The 26,244-nt window shown below is 33.0% G+C and overlaps 2 protein-coding genes and 1 long non-coding RNA gene across 3 annotated transcripts in view; 1 reads left to right on the plus strand and 2 right to left on the minus strand.

The window, feature by feature from the left end:
- The window catches only part of LOC127737055 (calmodulin-like), a 5,400-nt gene extending 4,766 nt beyond the window's left edge, over nt 1-634 (minus strand). The window contains exon 1 of the mRNA XM_052247588.1: nt 623-634. Within this exon, the coding sequence (XP_052103548.1) occupies nt 623-634 (12 nt within the window). The remainder of the gene's footprint in view (nt 1-622) is intronic.
- Nucleotides 635-11,756: 11,122 nt separating this feature from the next.
- Nucleotides 11,757-14,123, minus strand: LOC127698718 (uncharacterized). Its single transcript, XR_007980946.1, has 2 exons — nt 13,837-14,123; nt 11,757-11,952 (listed from the first exon to the last, which is right to left on the minus strand). It is a non-coding gene; the product is annotated as an uncharacterized LOC127698718 (long non-coding RNA).
- A 6,082-nt stretch (nt 14,124-20,205) lies between these two features.
- On the plus strand, nt 20,206-25,668 carry LOC127737056 (ribonuclease H-like). Its single transcript, XM_052247589.1, has 2 exons — nt 20,206-20,897; nt 25,659-25,668. Exons 1-2 carry the CDS (start codon nt 20,206-20,208, stop codon nt 25,666-25,668), a joined length of 702 nt encoding a protein of 233 aa, XP_052103549.1.
- Nucleotides 25,669-26,244: the final 576 nt, after the last annotated feature.

Below are 26,244 nucleotides of genomic sequence, written 5' to 3' on the forward strand. Positions count from 1 at the left end.
GGTTTGTATTTACATAAACAAAACGGCGGGTGCCACATGTGGAGCAGGATCTGCCTACCCTTCCTGGGCACATGAGATAACCCCCATTTATTTGGTGGGGTTGGTGTTGCTCAGTCTTTAGTTTTCTATGGTGTGTTTTGTGTATATATACTGTTGTTTTGTCTTTTCGTTTTTTGTTTTTGCCATGGCATTGTCAGTTTGTTTTCGGCTTATGAGTTTGAATATCCCTTTGGTATCTTTTTCCTCTTTTTTATGTACTGAAACGCAGAAGTCTTTGTAGAACACATAATGATACTTTTACTATCAGGAAATGATTTCAAAAGTAGTCATTATGATTTTATACTTTATGAACAAAAAGCTAGAAAACACTCATTTCTTTTAAGTTGTCTCTAATGAAAGTAAATTTGCATTGAATTTATATCAAACAGACAGGTATTGATTGTGCTGGATAATAAAAAAAAAACCTAAATAATTGTTGCACTTGAGAGTGCTATTAAAATGAAATGACACCGCAATGCCAGTTGAAAGGGTTTAGTGCCACGCTCTCTGAGCGTAAAAGAAACCTTACAACAACTGCCTGAGGGGCCCGGAAGTGGCCTGTTACAAGAAAAAAATATCTTACCATATCCGCCATACCGTAACTTTCCAGTGGTTGTCAAAAAGTCCCGCCTGTCATCCCAATCAATCTACCTTGATTAACCTACCTACATATTGTATTAATTGATAATTTGTCCTCGCCCTGAATATGCATGAGGTATTTGCCACTGGACAATAAGCAAACAACAATTAATAAATCAAGTTAATTACTGTTTATTAGCTTCATAGTTTTTGTCAAATTAGTTCTTAAATGTAAAAAACGGCGCTAAATATTGTTAAACCTTACTTACCATTACTTTTATCACTAAAACCTAGTGCTCATCAATGAATATAGGGACTTGTGGATGTTTTATGACATTGGTTGTTTACGACAACCCATATTTAAATTCAAGAATGTGATCATTTTATTCGTGAGTGAAATCGTTTGCTTGTTTTATTCGAATGATATTGTTTATTTTATATATAACATACAGTACATTGAATCGATGTTATTAAATTCGGTGCATTCTAAAGTTCTTCCGATGTATTTTGTGAAAACAGTTGTTTCAATGGAAAATAAGATTTTTTTATTAAAATTAAAAAAAAATGCTTATTCGCAAAGAAAATAATATACCACAAGAGATGAATGGTTGAAGTATAGATGGTTCAGAATAGGGCTGTTATTATTATTTATGATAATTATATAATACTAACTTTGTTTTGTTCTTATTTTGGATACATATATATTTTCTGTATCTGCCTTATAATTCGATCAGCTATACTATTTTGTGTGTCCATTCTTTTGAAACGGACTTTAATAAAAACAAAAACAAAAATCCGGCCAACGGTATCCAAAATCGCAACGTATAAGACAACAGATTATGGTTTACTTTTCGCATGCTGAGAAATACTTAAGTCCATTACTTAAAATAAGGTGATGTTGTATGAAAGCTTATGAAACAAATATCCACCAAACTCCAAATTGCGTGGGTGTAACAAGTTATAGGCCACCGTAAAGCCTTCAACAAAGTAGATACAATGGATAAGCGTTGGTTCGTAAAAAAGATACCACGAACCCGTGTAAGAGACGTTGGTGTGTGGGTCATTTAAATTGTAAATTTATAACATTTTAGTGCCATCTTTTTACTAAAGCTTTGATATCCCGAATAGTTCAATTTGCGAATCACTACATAGACAAATAAACACCTAGTAATCGTAAGTCCGCACAGACGACACTTTTACAACCCTATAAAACTATAAAAAGAACTATTCACTTCATATAATTACAGTTGGTCTTATAATGCCTAAAGCGTTTATTTTTGTTTTTTTTTGTTTGGTTTCGGATATTCCCAAGCACAGTTATGAGGTTTTTTTATTGAGAACTCACAAGGTTTATTTGACATAAAACATGACTAACATCACGTGATCAACGGCTGCAAATCAAAATAACGGAGTCCTTATGCAACATCTAATTATTTTTTAAGAGAAGTTACATCTAAGAATACTTCTATACACCATTAAACTTTACTTACGAATAAAATTACCAGTGATATTCTACTTGCAGCTAGAAGTGACTTAACAAACCATTTGCCATTTCCTTATTATAAGTTGATAGTTATTGATGGTTTTAGTCATAAATGTAGTCCTTCATACTGCTTATTTACTATCTTATTTATGAATATATAACCAACCTTTCTATATTATTTATGAGGACATGCAATTGCTTTTACTCACTGCTCCTCTCATGTTCAACTAAAAAGCATTGGAGTTTGTATTTGGAAATGAAAAAAAAACCACTTTATAAATTTCGTGCGTCCGATGCCCTTTTCTGGATTTAACCTCATAACAGAACGCTAAATCTTAACATTTGGAAGCCAGGGATGTGTTCATAAATAGAAACGTTAGGAGCTAGGTGATCAGACGGAACCTAATAGGCGTTTTACATTTCAACAATTTTTGTGAAATTACACGACTTTTCCGCATATTGGTTTGTCACATTTCAACAACAACACAATGGTATTATTCTAACAATAAGACAGGATACTGAAGCTGTATTAGTAGGTATGAAGAGAATGTTAAGATTGATAAAAATTGTCTTGTAGTTTCAGATAAGAACAGTTTATCTAATTTTCTCCAACTATTACTAGCAGAAGAAGACAAGATCTTTAACAGAATTTTCAAAAAGGAGTAGATAATACAGGTATTTTCAAAACTTTGTAAAAGGGGTTGGGGTATGATTTTTTAAAGAAAATAAGAATATCGTTTTAAAACGACGGGACTATGTATACCTAGGACATGTGTGGTAGTAGAGCACTTTTCTGTTTCTTATATCGTCTGCATGTGAAGAAACGGCCGACCAGCTGACTTTCGACTTGCTTACTTTATATCACATATGTCCACATACTTTTCGGTTAATTCATACACGGATAATAGAAATCGAATCCAGAGTCCTCGTCGAAAACAGACGTTTAAAGAGAAACGACAACGAGCAACTGATGGTTTCGGACTGAAATGGTACAATCACGGAATGTGATCGAGTTTACACGTCTTACATGCACATAAACCAATCCTTTTACATATATAGATAATTTTTCACAAACTGAATAACAATACACAATAAAAAACTGCAATGTCCATTGACCAACATGATGACCACTAACTTGCATATCTTTGACCCTGCTGTTTACGTATTCTTTTTATTTAAAAATGACTAATGAAAAATTAGGTTCCATCATAAGCCTTTCAACCCTTTAGCTTTAAGCTATTTTGAGACATTTATATTTTAGGCACATGTAAAAAAAAAAGAGTACATGGATGACGTTGTATTGTGAAAAATTAGGAGATGTGGTATGATGTCAATAATATACTATTATTCAACACATACGAAAGAACAAGAATGTGAACAACTTCAGGTCACCGCACTACCTTCAACAATGAGCAAAAATCATACAGTAAAGTAAGTTACATAAAAGGCACCGGGATGACAAACGTGGAACAATTCAAAAGAGAAAACCAACTTTTATGCTAAAACAGTTAATGAAAAACAAATATAAGACAGTAACAAACGACAACCACAGTATTACATGATTTGGGGCAGTGGTATTTACAGTTAAGCAAAAAAAAAAAAAAACAACTTTAGATATCAGTTAAAAAGGGGCTAGACTTATCACACAAGTACTATAAAGAACTAAACCCAATAAAATTATCAATTATACAAAGTACTAACCCACGAGTACTCGCAGAACAATGCTGAAAGTTAGTTCAAGACCCAAACTCAACTAAAAAAAGATCTTGTTTTTTCCAGACTTAAATATCGATTAGTACACCCCAAACTTATTTAGGATAAAGACGCCATAGGGTAGTCTTGAAGAAGCAGGACATTGCGCAACGCCAAAACAAGTATAGACAGGATCCAGGTCCATATGGTGTTAATAACTGGGTATTATCAATAAATTCTATGTTATATGTATCAAAGTTTGGAAAATAAAAATGATGTTGGTACTGATAAAGGCAATATATAACAAAAATTTAAAGTCTTTAAAGACTACTTTAAAATGTTCCAAATGTAAAACAATTCAAGAAAACCTTTGTCAATACATTATTTCGTCTTGATCTGAATTAGAGGACAGTCATTTGATTTTCGAGGGGGAGGGGAGGAGGAATTAAAAAATGAAAATGCTGGCCTGGCAAGAACTGAAGATAAATAATCTTGCCTTAGACAGGATGAAATGCATCCAATTTCAGGACATAATTGTGTACGGAATTAAAAGCCAGCCTACCATCCGATGAAAATAACATTCTGTCTGCGGAAAAAATAATCTTGCCCCACCTTTCCTCATTGATAAATGGTCGTCCCCTTACAGTTGCCATTCGAGTAATCGAGACCCAAGTCTTTTGACCTAATTTTGCTTGTGGCCAAATAGAGTTAATTGATAAAGTAAATGGTTTTGGACAGAGAAATTTCACCGAAAAGCACAAAATTTTATTAGCTTCTTTCATTTATTTTGTACACAAACTATATGTCAGACAAAATCGTTTATTTTAGTATTAGTTTTGAATGTAAGATAGAGATTCATAAATCAAAACAATTACATTTTATATTGCATATTTGCAGGTTCTATAAAACGAAAGGTATTACTGTGACTTGACTGTAAGTGTTGCTCTCCATTGCAAGTTATTCAAAATTCTGACCAAATTGCAATTTATTTTATAAAACCAACTGTCCAAATGTCCAAACTAAGCTTTCATACAATTTTTCTTTTGAAGAGAGTCTTATATATTCATAAGAATCAGGCATCATTTGAATTTAAACATCTTATATTCAGTAAAATATGTGTGAAATTGCGATACGTTGTTAGGAAGTTTCCATGGGAGATAATAAATTTTTCTTTCGAAAAGTCTTCTATATTCAAAGAATAATGATTTTAGGTTATCTCCAATGGCAACATGGAAACTACAAATTCTTCGGACATCTATATACATTTCATACATATATCGTAAAACGAGGTTCGTTTGAATTTTCAAAGTGAGAGAAAGTACAGTAAATGTACATTTTTTTGGTATAAAAACATCATACTTGTGATAATTTTCTATATAGCAAATTTATCTTTAAATCTGATATAACGTTAAATTTTGCAACATTAACTAATACGGGACACACTTCATGCATCATCTGATTCCCATATTCTTCGACTCCGAACGCTTTTAAAGAGAAAACGAATATTGCGTTATGAAGGTGTTATGACGTCCATGAACGAAGAAACAAAATGGAGCAATTTCGCGGAAACAAAGAATCTACTACGCACGTTTTAAGTCGAACAGCATAATGCAAAATGTAACGCGGGACAGAACAAAAATTACAATTTTACGAGCTTTGGACTATTATTTCTCATAAATTTATCATCACACTGCATAATGCTTGCAATATTAAAAAAGATGATAAAATAAACTTTCCTTTGATATATCGCATGTTAGCAGTACATAGTTTTAATTTATACTGATAAATGTTCAAAAATAGGTGGAGCCCGTTTTTTTAAAGTAACACCATCATCTTGCGGCGTCTCACAGCAGTTTGTTGAAATTTCTGACCAGGTGAACAGTTTGGTTTTATATTACAAATAGCAATTTGGTCAGAAAAATTGAATAAATTGCAATAGGCGGAGAGCAACAATATCAGTCAAGTCACAGTAAAATGCATTTTTAAATTACAATTTTACCTTTGGTTGTTAAACGACTGCAAAAGTGAACCACTTACAAATACAAGATAACAGACTCATTTATAGAAATCAACCAATTGAAAAAATATTGAATATTAATTATTTCATTATGTTTATTTTTTCATAACATTTCATGCAGTTGTATTGAACATTATCATTATACATGACATTTATACTTATGTATGCCATGTATATGTTTGCATTTTTGTTTATGCTTTTCTATGATGAGGGCTTCATGGAAGATTCATTACATAGCTAACTGTGTAACCCTACTAAAATAAAGTATTGTTGTTTTTTTCGCTATGGAGATTCCGCATATCGTCAAGTTATCGGAATTCCAATGGGGAGTAACTGTGCACCACTTATTGCGGACCTGTTTCTGTCTTGGTATGAGTTACAATTTATGACTAAAATCAGCAAAGACCCATCGAAACAACATCTGATATATATAGATTATAACATGGCATTTTTCATATCAGACCCCTTATCAGCCCTAGGTCATGATATCAGCCCAGGAGCCGACAGGCTCGAGGGATGATTTTGACCATGGACTGATAAAGGGTCTGTTATGAAAAATGACATGTTATGTTCTTTCTATCATATACTTCAGCAGAAGACATACAGACAAAAACTATTTCTAAAACTTTGAAAAAATGCATTTGTTGTAATATTTGTTTTTGCATTTTTTAATAATATATTTTCTTGGTTCCTAATATTTTTTTCATCCAACTTTGTTATGTATACACAAAATAGGTACCATTGAGGTGTATTTTCCGGAATTTGCCGAATGACGTCGAATTGTCATGCGATAACGTTACAGAAAAGCATGCGCTAATAACCGGAAGCAGTTGATATAAAACGGAAGCAGTTGATATAAACCGGAAGCAGTTGATAACAAAAGTCATATCTCATGGCAAAAGCAATTCTTCACAAATTTAATGAATAAATATATGTACAAATTAGTTTTATCATGGGGTACAATTATACCCTTATTTTCTATAAGTATATGATAAAAAAAATTAATAACACTTTTAGATATTTGGATGATATATTGGCTCTCAATAATGACGACTTCACTGTATGTACACTAAAGAGATTTATCCTGCTGAACTGACTTTAAATAAAGCTAATACTAACAATGAACACTGTCCTTTCCTGGATCTTAATATCTATATCTTTAACGGGAAGCTTAATACCAAAATTTATGATAAAAGAGATGATTTTTCATTTCCTATTGTTAATTATCCATTTTTAGATGGTGACGTGTTCTTGTCACCATCTTATGGTGTTTATATATTTCAACTTGTTCGATTCGCTCGTGTATGTAACATTGAACGTATTTGATTTTAACGAAAGAAACCTCTGTATTACTGAAAAATTATTACACCAGGGTTTTCGATATCCCAAACTAGTCAAAACATTTAATAAATTTTATCAACGGTACAAGGACATCATTCGTAAATATAAATCAACTGTTGAACATGCAGACATCTTATACGTTCAGGTACTTCACATCCAATCTTTTATGGTAATATTCTATACAAAGCACAAAAATGTCGACATTCACCTCAAAAGCTAACCAAACCTTTAAACAGACGTATTCAGAAGGGATATAGTTACGATACTGTTGTCAGGTCATTTAAGATGGCATATTTTGGTATTAATATTGATTCACTCATAGGGTCTTTGCATCGGAAATAAACATATTTATTCTAAAACCAGTTGTTGGCATGATACGGGTTATGTTCTTCTCATATATTTAATATTGGTATGATACTAAACCCCTACCGGGAGGGATTTAGCTTGATTTTCAAATGATGAAGACATAATCTTTCAATCAGTTTAATTGAGGTCTGGAGCTGCCATGTCAGTAACTGCTAGTAGTCCATTGTTGATTTATGTATCATTGTCATTTTGCTTAGTTTCTTTTGTTACTATTCTGAAATCGGACTCGGACTTCTTTTAAACTGAGTTTTATTGTGCGTATTGCTGTGCGTTTGTTTACACTACATTGGCTAGAGGTAAAGGGGAGAGTTGAGATCTCGCAAAACATGTTCAACCCAGCCGCATTTTTGCGCCTGTCCAAATCCGGAGCCTCTGGCCTTTGTTAGTCTTGTATGTTTTTTAAATTTTAGTTCATTTATATGTTTTGGGGTTTAGTGTGACGTTCATTTTCATTGAACTAGTACACATTTTTGTTTAGGGGCCAGCTGAAGCCCGCCTCCGGGTGCGGGATTTTCTCGCTGTGTTGAAGACCCATTGGTGGCCTTCGGCTGTTTTCTGCTCTTTGGTCGGGTTGTTGTCTCTTTGATACATTCCCCATTTCCATTCTCAATTTTATTTGTTGTTGTTGTTTAATACAGTAGATTAGTTATAGAAATGAGTTTGTTATCTTCTAGTTCAGTGTACACATTCATGGAATAAACGTGGTCATAGCAATCCCCCCCCCCCCCCATTTCCTCGTCAAAATGATTATTCACCCCTCAAATTTCCACGACAAAAAATACTCTCCGTGCAATTCTCTTCTTGGGAAGTGTTCGATAGTGTCCAATGAATTTTATTTTTAAAATCGATCTAATTCAAATTCATTTCATTATTCGTTTTTACTGAGTATGGTCAGAGTGTACACAATAAAGTTAAATCAGTTATTTAATACTATTTGAATATAACTAATTTATGTGACTCAACATATCCTTTTGTGATAATAATGTTGTGTCGAACAATTTTGTTATAAAAAGATTTAATTTAAAACTTTTCATTATACATAATTTAATGGTGTAAAGCAAACAAATTAAAATTCATATTTCTCCAATGAAATTTAATCAAACGTTTAATAAAAAGAGCAAAATGGAATGATTATTATGTAGATACAAGTGTTCCGATTAAATCAGGAGAAGCATAATGACAACTGATAGAAAGTGAATACATCAATAGAAATGTTAATCTTAAATGTACCTAAGGTACAGATAGTTAACACAAAAAAAAACAGAGAAAAATCCTTGTGGGAGATGACATATATTTATTCAGATTTAGATCACTTTTATTTAGCTATTTTGGGATACCTTTTAACGCATTATCCTACTACATTTAATTATAAAGGAGTTTTTTTTTTAAATGTGTTGATTAAATTTTGGATATAAATGTGAAAAAGTAAATGTATGGGAAAAAATCTCCTTAAACCAGGTGTTGAAAGAGTTTCTGTTTTTAATCAAGCTAGAAAATTATATGAATAGTACAATATTGAATATAAAATAATGATGATTTGCTCAGTAATACTGAGAAAAGAGAAAGCAATTTTCTAATTAACTCAAAAATAATACTGATATTCATAATAATATTAACAATATGTAGAAAAGACTTTGATTCAAATGAAAACCAATATATATGCATTTTAAACGTATGAACAAAAGTAAAATCTACAGCGATGGTCCATTGCGTTGTATTATATATGATATCATTTAACTCTCATCCTTTAAAACAGTTTTCAAGTTTTAAAGCACTGAATAAAAACTTATTCCATAACTGAAAATAGTCACCACAAAATCCAATGCCCTCTGTCATTATTCTTCCATCGTCGGCAGTTGTTGAAATGATCGTCTGTTTTTTGTTTCATCTGACATCGATGTCATTGTTCTCATTCGTAGAAACGAGGCGATTGTTGGATTGGCTTTTGAGAATTTACATGTTCGTGCAATATTGGCCTGGACAAACAATGGTACTTTATCCCTCAAGTCCGGATCATATCCATGTAAATAAATAAATCCATGTAATCGGCCCTCACATTCACTTTCATCCTTTAAATTTATTGTTCCGTCTAGATTCTTTCTCGTCTTCGCCTCGTAATTCATTATAGTGTCGTCCACTAATGATGTTGTGTCGGACATTTTATAAACACATGCAATGTCGTACTTTTACCGCTTTTATCATTCACTAAGAACCAGTGAGTGATATAAATCGTAGGAAAGTCTACTTCACACAAACGTATCCCAATTTCAACAAGTATAAGATACTTTAAAATATCCCTATAAATCACTCCATCTGTCATCGAGTAGGCATAGCAATACAAAAATGTAAATTTTGAAACCCTTCTCTCTCATAATCCTTTATACTGTGTCCTAATTCCACGAATTTAGTGCATAAATTTATAAAATGTCATAGCACTGCCGGTATCTGAGAGGAAATTAAAACTTGTATGGACATTATCCAAATAAAATAAATCTTTTTAATTTAAATGATATTTGCCTTTTCGAATCTAACCGAGAAAACTTAGGTAGATAGGTAAAAGTGACAGGTAGATACAAGTGTTGTAGTATTTAATTTCAGAAGATCCGGCTATCACAAGTAAAACTTGATGTATCGAATTTACATTAAATGTACTGTAGACGTATTCAGAATTGTGCATCTTAAATAAACATGCACGGTTGGACACTTGTGCGAAATGTATAACTTTAAAATTCATATGATACCAGTAAAGTAAGCTACTCTATCTACTTCTCGAACAGATTGATAAAGGAAAGAGAGTGTGGTTGTTTATTCCATATTGGCGTGAGGTATAGGGGGAGGGTTGAGATCTCACAAAACATGTTTAAGCCCTCCGTATATCCCCTGTCTATTGTTGAAGGCTGTATGTTTCCCTCTAGATGTCTTTTTGTCATATTTAAAACTTGACATATTTTGTATCCCCTGCCTATTGTCAAAGGCTGTATTTTGTCAGAATTGGCCTATTTTATATCCTATGTCCATTGCTGAAGGTTGTATGTTGTCCTCTAGATGCCTTTTATGTCGTGTTTGTCGCCGGGTTGCTGTCTCATCGATACATACTCCATAATCTCGTTTCATTCCTGATTTTACGGTAGGTGTTATTTTTTCTATTTTCTCGTTTTGACTAATATTTAGTCTGTCAAATGTTGAGAGAGAGAGAGAGAGAGAGAGAGAGAGAGAGAGAGAGAGAGAGAGAAAATATCAGAGGAGCATTGAAAAAACGAAAAAAGACGAAAAGATAAAAAAAAAACAGTCTACAAAACTCTTCACAGAAAGCTAAAGACTGAGCAGCAGGAAACATCTTGTAAATCACAGGCGCTCCGTAAGGGATAAGCAGATCTTGTGCGACTGTCATACAAGTGAGAGGTTTAGCTAGCTATAAAACCATTTTTAATCCACCATTTTCTACATAAGGAAATGCCTGCACCAAGTCAGGTATATGACAGTTGTTTTCCATTCGTTTGATATGTTTGAGCTTTTGATTTTGCCATTTGATAAAGGACTTTCCGTTTTGAATTTTCCTTGGAGTTCGGTATTTTTGTTGTTTTACTTTTTTCAATAAAGAAGCCGTTACGATCTTGAAGCAACTGTAGGTTTGGTTTTGGTATAGAATGCACAACAGCTTTAATGTTACTATTATCATGAACATATATTTTGGAAACTGTGGGGAAACTGTGAACATGTATATTTGGGAATCCTGTGAACATGTGTGGGAGGCTCAATCTTATACGACTACAAGGACGACAAAATACAATTATCCCCGTGAAAACGGGGAAAACAGTACAAAATAGATGTTCTCCATGTATTTGTCATGTCCCTATTCGCCCAAACCTGAAAAGACGAATTTATTTAACCATGATTGGCTTTTAGACAGAAATTTTTCGTCACTGTTGCACATGCAATACCTTAGTTAAAACAACTCCATAAATGCATGTTCTATTATGTGTGGCCACTGGACGTTAAGCAACCAACAATCATGAATCAACTTTTATATGTGTGTACTTATATATCAGTATACTATGTGCGGAAAATAAATTTGAACGTTCGAGAGTATTAACAACCAAAAGTGTTGATATTTGAAACAAATATGCATATAATTGCTTACATCCACTTCATTTGAACTTTGGTGGATAGTTGTCTCATTGGCAATCATATCACATCTCCTTATTTTTATGAAAGCTTTATTCGTAGTTTATAATGAGACAGATATGGAAAGGCTTTAATGATGTGTGAACATGTAATAATTAATTATAAACAAGCGGATTTTTTATATTGTTCTCAGACATTGTTTTCCATAGAGACCAAGTAAGTGCCTTGCACCAGAGCCTCCAACAACCTGGATACCTCTTTTTAATGATACAATCTGGTCTCTGCAACATTTACCAACGATTATTGTAACCTGAAATTAAAAGAAACAAAAAGAAGTGAAGCAATTCATTACAAGACAATCCAGTCATGATATAAAAATTATATATATTCGGCATTAAAGATTACTTCTCATGGTAAAGTAAAACATATAAAATTGCAGGTGAAAAATTGCCATGTGTAATACTTTATCAAATTCATTACACAATGAATTAAGAAACATCCTTATTTTTTTACGGTTTTTCTGATTCATTTTGCAGCATATATGTCTCCCAACTCGTTTGCCATGAACGTGTTTGTAGTGACGTCTTGAATTTAAATGAATGCAATCTATCTAAGGAATGACTATTATATGTTATTCGGCTATGAAGAAACAACATCAAAAATGTGTTGCACACTGATTAACCCGCGTAGCTGGTTATTTAAAAGTGTGCACTACATTTTAGAGGTTATTTCGAATAGACAGAAAAAATATTACAGTCATTCCTTATAATTTAATTCTAAATTCCATATTTAGGGAATAAATCATGAAAAAACGTTGATGACGTCACGGTCACATGACAAAATTATGTCGATGAGCTGATAGACAAAAATCTTTCAGCCAATCAGAAGACGTGTTACATCCAAAATTAAATTATATACTACTGGTTAATTATTAAAACGGGGATTTTGTTACCACAAATTATTTAAAACACTTACTGAATTCTGTCATTGACACAAATATTTGCTAGTTTGGAGGCTGGTTGTTAGAAATCTAATTACAAACGGCATTTTACTGTGACGTTGTTCATCGAGATCGTCAATTATGATACGATCCATGTAATTAAACTAAAGTGTATCATTTTGTCATTGTAGTAAGATCTTTGATATTTCCCCTATCGGTACTAACATTGATTTTATTATCAATAGTTTTAATAATAGATAAGTAAACATATTGTCATTCCATGAACTATTATTATTATACATCATGCTGATTATTGTTATTGCCATATTTTGGAATTGCACAAGGTCATAATTTTCTCAGACTCACGCCAACAATGGGTCTTTAACACAGCGAGAAAATCCCGCACCCGGAGGCGGGCTTCAGTTGGCCCCTAAATAATAATACCTTTTGCCTATTTATAAGTTAAAATTGGGTTTTAACAAGCGTTCAGTAGCCAATAATATTCTTAGATTGGCACTTTGAGTCATTTTTTTTTAGTGTTTTAGTGTTTATCTCATACTAGTATTTAAGAAGGGCAAATTAAGGTGCTTCGGCTGTTTACATGGCGCTTTCAAATATCCGAAGGCTGTCGATTATCAAACCGGTCACCATGTTTACAATAGCTCTGAAATGCTGTTCTAAGGGGACACATATATTTTATGTAAATGCAGGACATTCTTAGGAAAATAAATTGTAAGTATTGTCCTATATCCCTTGTCGATATCCGGTCGTACGGACGGACTGGGAACGTAATTCTGCTTACTATTACATTCTAACACGACTTTTTAAGTTGTCCGTAGGAAGTCATTTGCTAAGCTTATTTTCTGCCCCTATCCATTTTACCACTATATCATTTATGTCTTTGCAGAACCTGCTATCTTGATTATTGTTTAATTTGTATTCGTCCTGAATATCATGAAATATTTGGACGTTGAGCAAAACTAAAGTTTCAGCTGAAGATTTGTCAAGGTTTGCGACAAAAATTAAAATATAAAATATTGAACTTAATAACTTTCGTGTCGTGTAATGAACCTTTGTTTTCCTTTGTGTGTGAACGGGGGAGTTGCACAAACATTTTGTATCTAACTGTTAATAATTGTTAATTATTGTCACGCTATATTCACGCCATTTGTGGACAATTTCTTGATATAGTTCTCTCTCAAATATGCGTTTCCTTTTGTTAGTGTTCTCTGTATTTAAATAAAATTCACTTACGATAATCAGGTACAAAAAACGGTTCTCCAAGGAAAGCCCTCGGTTCTGGTGCAAACCGAAAATTGTTTTGCTGTGGCTCAATAAGGAGGACCTGCTCACTTCCTCTTCCTCTTCCTCTATTACCACCATTAAAAAATCCATTATTTCCACCGCCAATAAAACTATCTAGGAGAGATAAACCAATTAAGGGACGGATAAGTCCACCTACTCCGGGTAGCTGGCCTTCAGTCACTTGTACAATGGATGCCACTGACACCATAAACAGTATAAAAGCCTTCATTGTTGATCTACCTTTAATAAAAAGAAAACATTTTCATATTTAGCAATGTGTCATAATAATTCTGTCTTATTTTTTTTTTAGTTTTATTTACTCCTTTTGGCTGATAGGAAGGAGTCTTCTTCAAAGATGTGTCGTTTTTTAAATTTTAAATACATAAATAAATTATGTTGCCTACTTTGCGACGTAACTGGGATTCGAATGAGAGATGGTCTAGCACGCTGAAGTGTGGTGGTAAAATCGTGGGCTTTCGATTAACGATCAAAGTCGATACATTATCTGCAAAAATTAACAATATGCAAATAAATGCATAGCGATTTCAATGCAGACATCGCGATGCTTTTTAAATGCATGATAGCTAAAGAAACAACTAAAGAAGACAATCAAAACATCAGCATGTACTTATTTCTATTAAACCTCTAATGTTTGTCCGGTTTCTTGGGCTTATATTTTTTTGTTACGGTTTTAAGAGCAGTAGCAAAAACGGATAATGTGGTGTAAATGAAACTAAAAGAGCTCACAATTCCAAAATTGAAGCGGAATGTACATGCGATATCTCCAAAATACTCTTCGAAAAAAAGGCTGATATATATGTTTCAGTTTTTTTCTTTGATTCTTACCATTTACACAAAGTAATGAAATTACGATGCAAAGAATATACACTCTTTATTTAAAATTTAAGCAAGAGGTCCAAAATTAATATTTAAAAAAAATAAAAGTTTGATATTTCAAACTCCTACGTGTTACTAGAGAAAAAAAACCGATTTAGTGAAAAAGATAGAATTTATATTTTCAACTAAATTTATTTTATCGGTTCACGTTTAGTATAAGTTAAAAGCTTTAAATGAAAAATGTTGAAAAGCAGAATATTTTTCAACTAACCTTTTGTAAGATGACCAGATATGTACCGGTGTTATCTTCAAAGGCGTATGGTTTTATACCACTGATTTGCATTTTCATGATAATTATAAAATTGTTGCCATTGATTATACATTTTATTTCTTTGTTACGCGTTTATTGCAACAAAATTCCCATTAATGTATGATATATTGAGATCTACGCCACTGTAAATGAATCGCCTAAAAGCATCCAGGTCATTAATGACGGACCTACGAATATATTTTTTCAAAGGTAAATGACACTAAAGTATTTATATGAATATATGGAATTGTTGGGTAAACCAAAAAGAAACATTGATCAAACAACAAAAACAACCATCTGTTTGGTTGACAGGTGCTCTTTCAACGATATATAAAGTCATCCCTTCCAGGTGTTACGAACGACCACGGTCGGATATAATATTGTTGTCGTTACAACAGTCCCGTCCTCTTTCCTCGATTTTAACATCACCTAATGAGACTTATCATCGGGTTGATACTTTCAGGAGCAACACGACGGGTGCCACATGCAGAGCAGAAACTGTATACCCTTCCAGATCAGTTACCCCTCCCTTCCTCATTTGCGTTTTTTGATGGGTTCGTGTTGCTCAGTCCTTATTTTTTTTTTTGTGTAGTGTTTTTCCAAGACGTTGTCAGTTTTTTTGTCAGTTGTCAGTTGATAGAGAAAACGATCGAGATTAATACAAATCACTCTTATGATTCGTTCGTGGAGACGTCGATGGAAATTATAGAAAATTTGAAATAATGACACTTTTCCTGTTTTATATAAAAAAAAAAAATGCTCTTATTATAACAAGCGATTCTATTTCAAAAAACGAATTATATTTTTTTCCTGCAGATTTTTTACAGCTCTGTCTTTCAAGTTTAGGAAATAAACAAAATTTATTATAATTTACTATTTTTCGAATAGGTAATTTCACATGATAACTATATACAAGGAAAAAAACCTCAAAATAATGATTTTATCGAATAAAACATAATACATCACAAAAAAATAAACCATAAAAATAATTTATTCAAGAGATAAATCATTGATGGAAATAAAATACTATTATGTCATGATATATAATAATTATGTGATTATCATCTATATATATGAATATAAAGTAATGCAGTATTTCAAGTATATAGACAAGATGTGTATATACAAATCAATATATGTTCATTGATGATGACCTCTTTGTAAGTTTATATCGCTTTTATATAAAAAAAAAAAGGAGATCTCTTACAATTACAAAGTAGACAACTATCCATAAAGACCAAAGGACAAAGATGTAAAGAATTACAAGTCATCATATGTGTCTTCAATGAGCCAAACCCATACTGTATAGTAATCTATAAAAGGCACGAGTATTACAACATTAGATCGGTACATATTAATATCCCATTCAGATATCAGGGAAAAATATTGTATATAGTATCGTACAGTCCATACTTTCGTTAGATTTGTTCAATTCAAAACTCGACTCTCTTATAGAACTCATCCAAATAACTTTATATGTTATTCGGGATCTTCACAGGGGATGTGGGCTCATATATTCCCTGTCAGTGTTTTATATCTTCCGAGCCGTCAGGCGAAGACGAAATGGCACTGACAGGGAACAGAACCCATATCCCCTGTGAAGCCCGAATAACAATTATACTATACTGGTACGTCCTGATTTTAACACTATTTACCTTTCTGATCTTTGTTTTTGTTCGCAGGGGATATGGGCGCCTCTCATTTTCGATCCCTGTCAAGGTGACCAATCAAATTACAGGATTAGCCGGGATATTTCACTATAGTATAGTATAACCTTATCTCTATGCAATGATTTGTAAAGTGAGATTATACAAATCCTTGCTCTATGTATATAAAAATACGGGAAAGTAATATGATTACCAATGAGTGAATGAAACAAATATCTACTACAAGATTCCCTAGAGATATTAACATAAAGAATGTGTCGGGATCACAATGTGTGTGTGCATTGTGAACCCTCAACCCTACCACTTACCTGGAATAGTGGTGTAACAGCAGGGCACCAGAACGAACAGTTCAAATCAGTTTCAAAAGACTTGACTAATTAACTCAGTTACAGTTGTACTTCTTTATTTGGATAAAGAGATATAGAATCCCTTTATAATCTCATTTAGGTCCCTTTTGGTCATATATGGCTTTTAACGTTTCTACATACATGAATTCATACATCCCTGGCTATCAAATGTTTGGTTTGATCGTTCCTGGTGGAGGTAAATTGCTATCAAAGGTACCAGGCTTATAATTTTATACGCCAGACGCGCGTTTCGTCTACATAAGACTCATCAGTGACGCTCAGATCAAAATAGTTAGAAAGCCAAAACAAGTACAAAGTTAAATCCAGAAAAGAGCTTCGGACGCACGAAATTTATTATCTGTTATTTTCATACCAATGTTGATGGACTGTTCCTGGTGACATTTTCTGCCCAGTAGTTAGTTCTTTGGTATTGACATGATTTATAACCTTTTTCGAAAATTCCCGCTGATAAATTAAGAAATTACTCATAAACTAAGGTTACAACACCCTCAGGCAAAGTTGACCTTAATTTGTCTATTCTTATTCTTTTAAGTGCCCCTTTGGTCATGTAGTTCCCGTAATGTTTCTATGTATTTATATATCACAGGATTTAAAATGTTTGGATTCGATCGTTCCTTGTCAATGTTAACCCAGAAAAGCGTTTCGGACGCACGAAATTTATAAAGTGTTTACAGCCGCTCATATTAGAGTGTAGGACGTCTTTAAATAATAGTTGATATGCACGATTTCCTATCTTCAATTTACTACCCTCCAATCTTGCGAATAGGATAGCTACCAAGCTTGTGTCACTTTTTGATTATTCATTTCAATCAACATCTCCTCATAAACTACTGGTCAGAATTCAACAACACCATATCATTTAAATCATTCACGATTGTTTTTTCTAAAGTTACCCAGCAACCATATATTTTTAAAACCATTGACCCAAGCTGTCATATAGAACAATGGGTTTTCTAGAACAGTAATAACCGGTAGGAAAAGAATGTAGTAACCACTGTCTCATATATTTTTGGAAACGAAATGACTCAGATTTTGAAATGGAATTATTGAATTTTATAAGGATGTGATTTCACTTTTGGCAAAATTTTCAATCTTCGTTTGAGAGACTTTATAATCTATAGATAATTATCAAATCTCGTTTTGCTCCTGCGTTTATTCTTAATTCTTTACTATGTCTTGTATTTGATAAACCATGTGATGTATCAGATACCGGTACAATACTATATATGACTATATATTACAAATAGTTGTGTATACTGTCTTTATTTTCTTTCATGGTTTTTAAAAGAGATGCGAAGATACGAAAGGGATATTCGAACTTACCAGTCAAAGACTAAATGACGACGACAAGGCAAAAAAAGAAGAAGAACGACGAAAAGAAAAAGAAAAAACAATTATCTCACAAACACAACAATGTTAACATATGTTAGCGGCAATAAGTAAAATTTTGTTGATACAAAATAATTTCTTTTTGGCACATTATTAATAACGCAGTAATGACCCCTTAACTATGCATACTTTGTGTTGTAACGTCAGTTTAGGTTCAATTTCACCAAAATTTATAACAGTTTTTAGCATAATTTTTTTTGGCCACAACTCCTGATCCAGAAAAGGTTTGTCTCCAGTGATGCAATATAGTGATTGGTACCTATTGGCTAAAGAACATATCGCAGATTGCGGCCCAGGTTTTCCTTAAGCTTTTATGTCTGAAAAATGCACAAAATCATCGTATTTTGACAATATACTCAAAATGTGTTGACCGTTTGGAGCCTATAATATACTCCAATGAGGAAATTTGTTTTACCGATCAATAAGGCTATTGAAATATATCAATTTAAGAAACAAATTATGATTTTGATGTTTAATGATGAAGTTGAAATTCAAGGCCATATTTACCAAAAGTGAACCTTGTTCTATCCAATATACCCTCATTTTCCAGCGGCATTCAAATTTCTCAGGGCGCCAATCATCCCGGTCGAACCCCGATTGCAGGACCTACCTATTGTATTAATTGTTGATTTCACTATTCTCTCCTGAACATCCATGAAGTAACGGTTTAGTCCAAACTATCGCTGATGGTTTCAACGAGGATGAATCAATACTAGCATAGCTAGTGGACCAAGAAAAGGCGTACGACTCAATATGGCGTGAGGGGTTAATGATCAAGCTGCATAAGCTCGGTATAAAGGGAAAAACCTGGTTATGGATCAACAGTTTCCTCACAAATAGAACAGCCAGATGTATGCTAAATAATTTCTTGGGAAAACAGTTCGATACAAAAATCGGCTTACCCCAAGGGTCAGTACTATCACCGACCCTTTTTAACATCTTCATAGCTGACATAATGGATAACACCAAAGGGGAAAATTGCAAGTTTGCAGATGATGGAACATTATGGCATAAGGGAAAAGACATAAGCAAGTTGAAAGAAAAAACTGCAGAGGATGTCAAAACAATATTAAAGTGGACACATACTCTTGGATGGAGAGTTGTCTCATTGGCACTCATACCACATCTTCTTATATCTACAAAAATGGAGAATTAACGTAAACCTGGAAAAATGTGAAGTCTGTCTATTCTCAAAAAACAACACAAATACAGAGCAAAAAACATTAATCGTCAACACCTTTAAATTTAAATACAGTCCAACACCCAAACTACTCTGTGTAAATCTGGATGAGAAATTGAAATTTGACACCCACATCAACCTAATGCAGAAAAGAGCAAGCAATGCAATATATGTAATAAGAGATATAAAGGGCATGGGAAGAATATCAAGAGCAAACTACTCCAAATTTACAACAGCATGGTACAATCTATTATGGAGTATGCATGTCCAGTCTGGCAAATAACATCTACAGACAATATGAAAAAACTGGAAGCTGTACAAAGAAAAGGCCTGACATTATGCCTTGGACTACCAGAAACATCAGGTAGAGAGGCAATGGAAGTCGAAGCCAATATTCAACCTATCGACCTTAGAATCGAAGAAATATCAGTGCGTGAATTGGCAAAAATTCAATCTAAGAACATAGCAGAACCAATTAAACAACATCTGGAACAGTATCTAACCAACAACGATACTTATGAACAACAATAGTCACCATTTGTTAAAGCTATAAACCAATCTGTAGACATGTTCAAAGCTACAAAGGTGGATATTAAACTCATAGAACCAGAATTTACATACAAAGCTGGTGCAGATTTTATGCTGATGAGAGCACCAAGCTACTGGAATCGACTTGGTAGTTCAAAGAACAGAACTGCAGAGCAAAATGTTGAAAGTAAACAGGTTGTAAAGGACCTACTAGGAGACAGCACAGACTCAACTGTAGTAGCATTCACTGACGGCTCTTGTCAGGGTAATCCAGGACCATGTGGGGCTGGGGCGGTAGTATATTCCGGAAATAGCGAAGGCGTGAGCTTAAAGAGGCCAGTAGCTAACAGAGGATCAATACTACTTGCCGAACTTGTAGCTATCCTTATGGTTCTGGAGCACTGCATTACATCAATTAAGGACCAGTTTTCTGAGGTCAAAATACTATCAGATAGCCAGACTGCTGTAGGCATTTTGACTCTGCAGTGGAAATCTTCAAACTACATTGACACCATAACAGACGTTAGAGAAAGTATGGGGATACTCTTGAGACACGGCATACTAACAACCCTATCTTGGATCCCAGGCCATGCTAATATAGCCGGGAACGAGATAGCGGACCAATTGGCGAAAGATGCTGCAAAGGAGGCCTCATCACTAAATGAACAATATAATGTCATAACTATGTCGGATGTCAGAAGTGCAGTCAAGATGTCTACAAAACTGAAATGGCAAAGCAGATGGACAATCAGTGAAACACGGAGACAGCTATATGATCTGGTACCTATTGTTGGGAAAATAGTTCAACTAGACTTCCCTAACACTCAAATTGGAAGAATACTATCGGAACTAAGAACATGCTACAACAGGCTAAACAAATACAGAAACCAATTAGGTCAACTCCTCACGCCATATTGTGAATGCGGAGAAAAAGAAACAACAGAACATTATTTGATATACTGCCAAAGATACCATAAGGAAAGTGAGGACTTGAAAAAACAACTGGAAATAGTTAACATTCCACTAGACATCCAATCACTACTTTCACCATCAAAGAGAGAAACATACGAAAAAACTGCACAAATTATAGGGGAATATATATCTAAATCAGGGCGTTTTCAAGAACTGGCAAGCCCTGATACCCGATCCTGCGCCTAAACTAACTTTCAAAATACTGTGAGAAAATACCATGAACAATGGTGTACCGTTAGAGGAATCTATTGTACAAGCGAGACAAGTTATGTCAATTTTTGACCTTAGGATCAGGATCAGGACGCCGGTTAGTCAATGGAAAGACTTATACTATGAAATTTAGTGGGAGGGGCCATGTGCAAGAATATGTCACATTTCCAAGCGAGATAACCTAATCTGTTTATATTGGACAGTAGATAATTAACGATAACTCTTAACTCCTTCCAATAGATGTCGTTGCATTTACTAATCTTGTTAAAGAAAGGACTATAATATTGAGATCAAAACCTCGTCGAGATTATAAATCAATGTAAGAAGGGGAAATTATTTTGAAAAATTAGGGAAAAAATCCATAATTTTTGTTAATTGATCTTGAATGACACTTTTTAACAAACAGTCATAAAACGTATCTCATGAGTTTTGATGTTCGTATATCTTAAAAAATACCATCTAGTAGGTTATATGACATCCTTGTTACCAAGAAATTTAATATTTTCATTTGTCCTTATGCAACAGAGCTGACGACGAAATTGGTACCGAACCGTAGCTTGTTGCAATTTAATCACCATTAGTAATGAAATAATTATATGGCATAATATCAGCTGTATTTTTTATAAACATTTTAACATCAGCAAACATAAGTTTGTCCTGCTTTCTAACAATAGGCTTTATGCATTCATTCATTTCAGTACAATCATTCATTTATGCCTTGGACAAATAAGTTTGCTTTAAAATGATGTCTTTGAAGAAATAACTTACAAGCTAGATGTTTTTCATTTTTTAAATGTTTTATGTAAAAACGGCTAAACATATCTCAACCATCTTTAGTAAGTAAGGCGTAAGCAGACAAAAAGGTTCAATAAATCAAATTTAGACAATTGGTGAAAATTAAAGATATAAATTCTAAGACTAAATAATTGAAGAATAAGTCATTCAACAGTTAAAATATATTTTTATTGATATTGATAAGTAGAGCTCTCTCTCTGATTGATAAGTGAAGATTTATCAATTGTAATAACTAAAGACATCATCATGAAGCGAGCTAGGTCGCAAGCGCTTTTATAGTGGGTCTCCCTTTTTATGTGTGCTTAGGAGTAATTCTTATTTGAAAGTTTTCTTTCATATTTCAACTTATTTTCACCCATCTAAAATTTTCTAACTGCTATCAGTGCGATTTAATACTAACAGTATTTATATCTGATGTCCCTCTGTCCTTATTTTCAACAGTGCAAGAAAGGTATAAAATTTGCCTGAATTAAGTCACGGATAAAAATTCACAGGACAATAAGGGACGACATCAAAAGTTCAATGTAGGATAAATAAACTTAATTCACGTAGTTTTTTCACTGACTCCCCCCACCCCCCTCTTAACTTAATTTGGGAAAAATTGATTGATCAATACAGATATATGTAAAATCGATGTCAAATAAACAAAACTTGCAGCAATTTTTACCCCCACCCCCACCCCCAGACTATTTGAATTAAGTTTTTATCCTACATTGATCTTTTGATGTCGTCCCTAAATCAAAGCTCATTTATGCGATTCATAGTTTGTCTTTGATAAATAAATCGCCTTTAAAAAAAAAGCAATTTACATTGTTCATGAACAACTGATTATAAAAACTTGGGAAACATTTTTCTTGTTTGAGATTTTTTCCACACAGCAAGAAAGATCGAAAATTTAAATTAAAAAAAATCAGGGACACAAATTCGTCGGACAAAACTAAATTAATAAATACAAGTTAGTTTTTATGAGTCGTGGCATATGCACCAGAACAAAGGTGTTTTGAAATACAAGGAAAAACCAACATATCAACGAAGAAGGCCTCTTTTTCAGTGCATAAGATTAAAACTTGTCACCAGGTCTTCAGCAATCGGCTTTTTAATATCCATTTACAATGACAACACATTCATCATTGTAACAGAAACCAACATTCAATGTGTTGTAAGCGTTACATTTTTTCACACAAGAACATTTTGAACAGTGTATTTCTAAAATGCCCGAGAGACAACTTACATGTGTTTTGTATTGCACCATTAAGTAATTTAAAAAACATATATATAGAAATTAAAAGAAGAAATAAAAAAAAAAAAAGCAGCAAATTAAACTATATCTATACATAGATAACACTAATCAATTTACTTTCATGGTCAAACTAAAGAGCGAGGAACACGATTCCCTAAAAAAGAGTGATTTGAAATATTTTTTGCATTAGTTTTCGAGTTATCAAATTTGTTTTAATAGTTCCACCACATTGATGTAATGTCATTACAGGATGATACTTCCACAACAAACCGTGCATACATTCATTACATGTACATATGTCACCAATTAACACAAGTTGTATTGTATCAGATTCAATTTAATAAAACAAACAGTGGCATCCTGTTGAGCATATATAAGACAGATTCAGATTCAGATTCAATAGTTTATTAAAGTCTCACCACATACATACAAGTATAAACACATTATAATATCAAGTACACAATATAAAAATTTAGAATGCATGTGCCATTCTTAAAAGAACTATGAGAGACTGTTATATACAATTATAAAACAACAGAATTAAAACATAATTTTGTTATTCACACAAAACATAAAAGTGCAATATCACCATGCACATTCAAGGATAAAACCTGTTACATGTACATAAAAAAAAAAAAATAACAATGATTTTTTAACAGTATAAGATACTATTTCGTCGTAATAAAATATTATGGCAGGTTTTGGCAACAGAACTACAAACATTTTCATTTTTGAATAAAAATATAAATTTTTCATCATCTGACAAGGTTAAAAACATATTAATAACATCGTAATTGGAGATAGGAAAGACAATCAAGCGACAGGGTGCCTGCTGATGATAAAATTCATTTGACAATATATCAATTTCGAACTTTTTTAATATACCACCTTTTCATTTTCTTTAAATATTATCGAAATACAATTGATGGAAAAATGTTTTACGGGTGAAAAAAAAATTATTAAACAGCGAACCATTTATTATTATTTAAATGTAAATGTATACTTTATCATTTATCATTAAATACGTTTCACCAAATATAAATAAAAAATATCTTTATAGTCTCTATTATATGAAATTATACGAACTGTGAACTATCATGAACAAGAACCCTTATAGTAAAACTATTATGTCCTTGAACAGATGAGCTATCCCGACGAATACAATTTAATATAATTAAATATAATTTTATTTTGTATTCAATATTTATCGTTTCTATTTAAACAATAAAAAATAGCCACAGTGAACACTTTGAATTTGAACTTATTATGTATTATTTCATTTATTTAAGAATAACCGGAATTTAGTTTACATGTATAACAGTATGATCTTGTAATGTACGTTGTTTTCGTATATTACATTTGTGTTGGTTATTTTTTTCAAAGACAACTTTTCAAAACGCCGGAGACCTAAGAATTTCTTAATTTAAACTGACTTTTCTTATATCAAAATATAGCTTATTGACAGGAGTATTCGACAGTATGTGTTAATAGTATTTCCTCCGCATATTAAGTGTGCTTCAATTTTTTTAATTACTGCTGTCTCGTTTCTTTTGAGGTCATTCATCGATATTTACTGATGTGAGTAAGGGAATTTAGATAATGAATTTTCAAAAAATCGGAGACCTAACAATGAGATAAGATAAATAGGATTTTTTAATACCACCAGAAAGGTAAATCTATGTAGAACTCGGTCGTATGTGTTAATAAGAATTCAGATGATTAATAAAAATAATATGAAGAATTAATGAAGAGTACCTATTTATTTTCCCATTACTTTCTATGTTAATCGAACATCATTAAAAACATTGCACCCCGGGTGTCGCTGATAAGGGTAATCGGCCATTAGTGTCCTTCATTCTTGGGTATGTTTGCCCGAGCACTTAATTTCATAATATAAACCTTTCCATTGGCTATGTTCCGTTGGCTCCTTCTTACACTTCTCAGTCGGTTTTGTATGGTTTTGTTTGCAGATTTCATTAATCGTTGTATGTTTGCATACACATCTCAGTGAGCGGTAATATGTACATGTTTGCAGTGACATTTTGATTTCATTGAGCGTCATATGCACCTTTGCAGTGAAATCTCAGATTTCAATGAGCTTAATAGGTACATGTTTGCAGTGATATCTCATATTTCAGCGAGCGTTATATGCACAGGTTTTTCAGTGACATATTATATTTCCGTAATCTTAATATGTCCATGTTTGCCGTTACAGCTCAGATTTCAGTGAGCGTAATATGCACAGGTTTTTTTTTATTGACAACTTATATTTCAGTGAAAAGTAAAATAACAAAAATACCGATCTCAAAGGAAAATTCAAAACGGAAAGTCCCTTATCAAATGGCAAAATCAAAAGAACAAATAGAACGAATGGAAAACAACTGTCATATTCCAGACTTGGTACAGGCATTTCCTTATGTAGAAAATGGTGGTTTTATAGGTTCAAGTCACTTAATTGTTGTGACATCTCAGATTATAGTAGGTATAATATGTGTGTGTTTGCAATGACATCTCAGATTTCAGTGGGCGTAATTTTGAGTTGTTGTAGTGATTTAGCAGGTTTTATTGAGCATACACGGGTGTTTGCAATGGCATCTCAGATTTTGGTGAGCATTATATTTTCTTTGGTGAAAACTTTTACAATAAAATTTGCAGCAAGCAAAGCTCACAAAAATGATACTCCTGCCATTTGTATTCACTTTATTATGCAAATAATTAGCTTGAACTTGCAAACATCCATTCCAACATCATTTGCAATACACCCTCTGTTGGAAGGCAACACCAAGCAGTGTTGATTTCCTTCAAGGCATTACAAGTTCTCAGTTGAACATGACTTAATATTTTGGAAGGTTTATGTGACC

Source organism: Mytilus californianus, unplaced genomic scaffold (assembly GCF_021869535.1).
Source record: "Mytilus californianus isolate M0D057914Y unplaced genomic scaffold, xbMytCali1.0.p SCAF_4, whole genome shotgun sequence".
Lineage (NCBI taxonomy): Eukaryota > Metazoa > Mollusca > Bivalvia > Mytilida > Mytilidae > Mytilus > Mytilus californianus.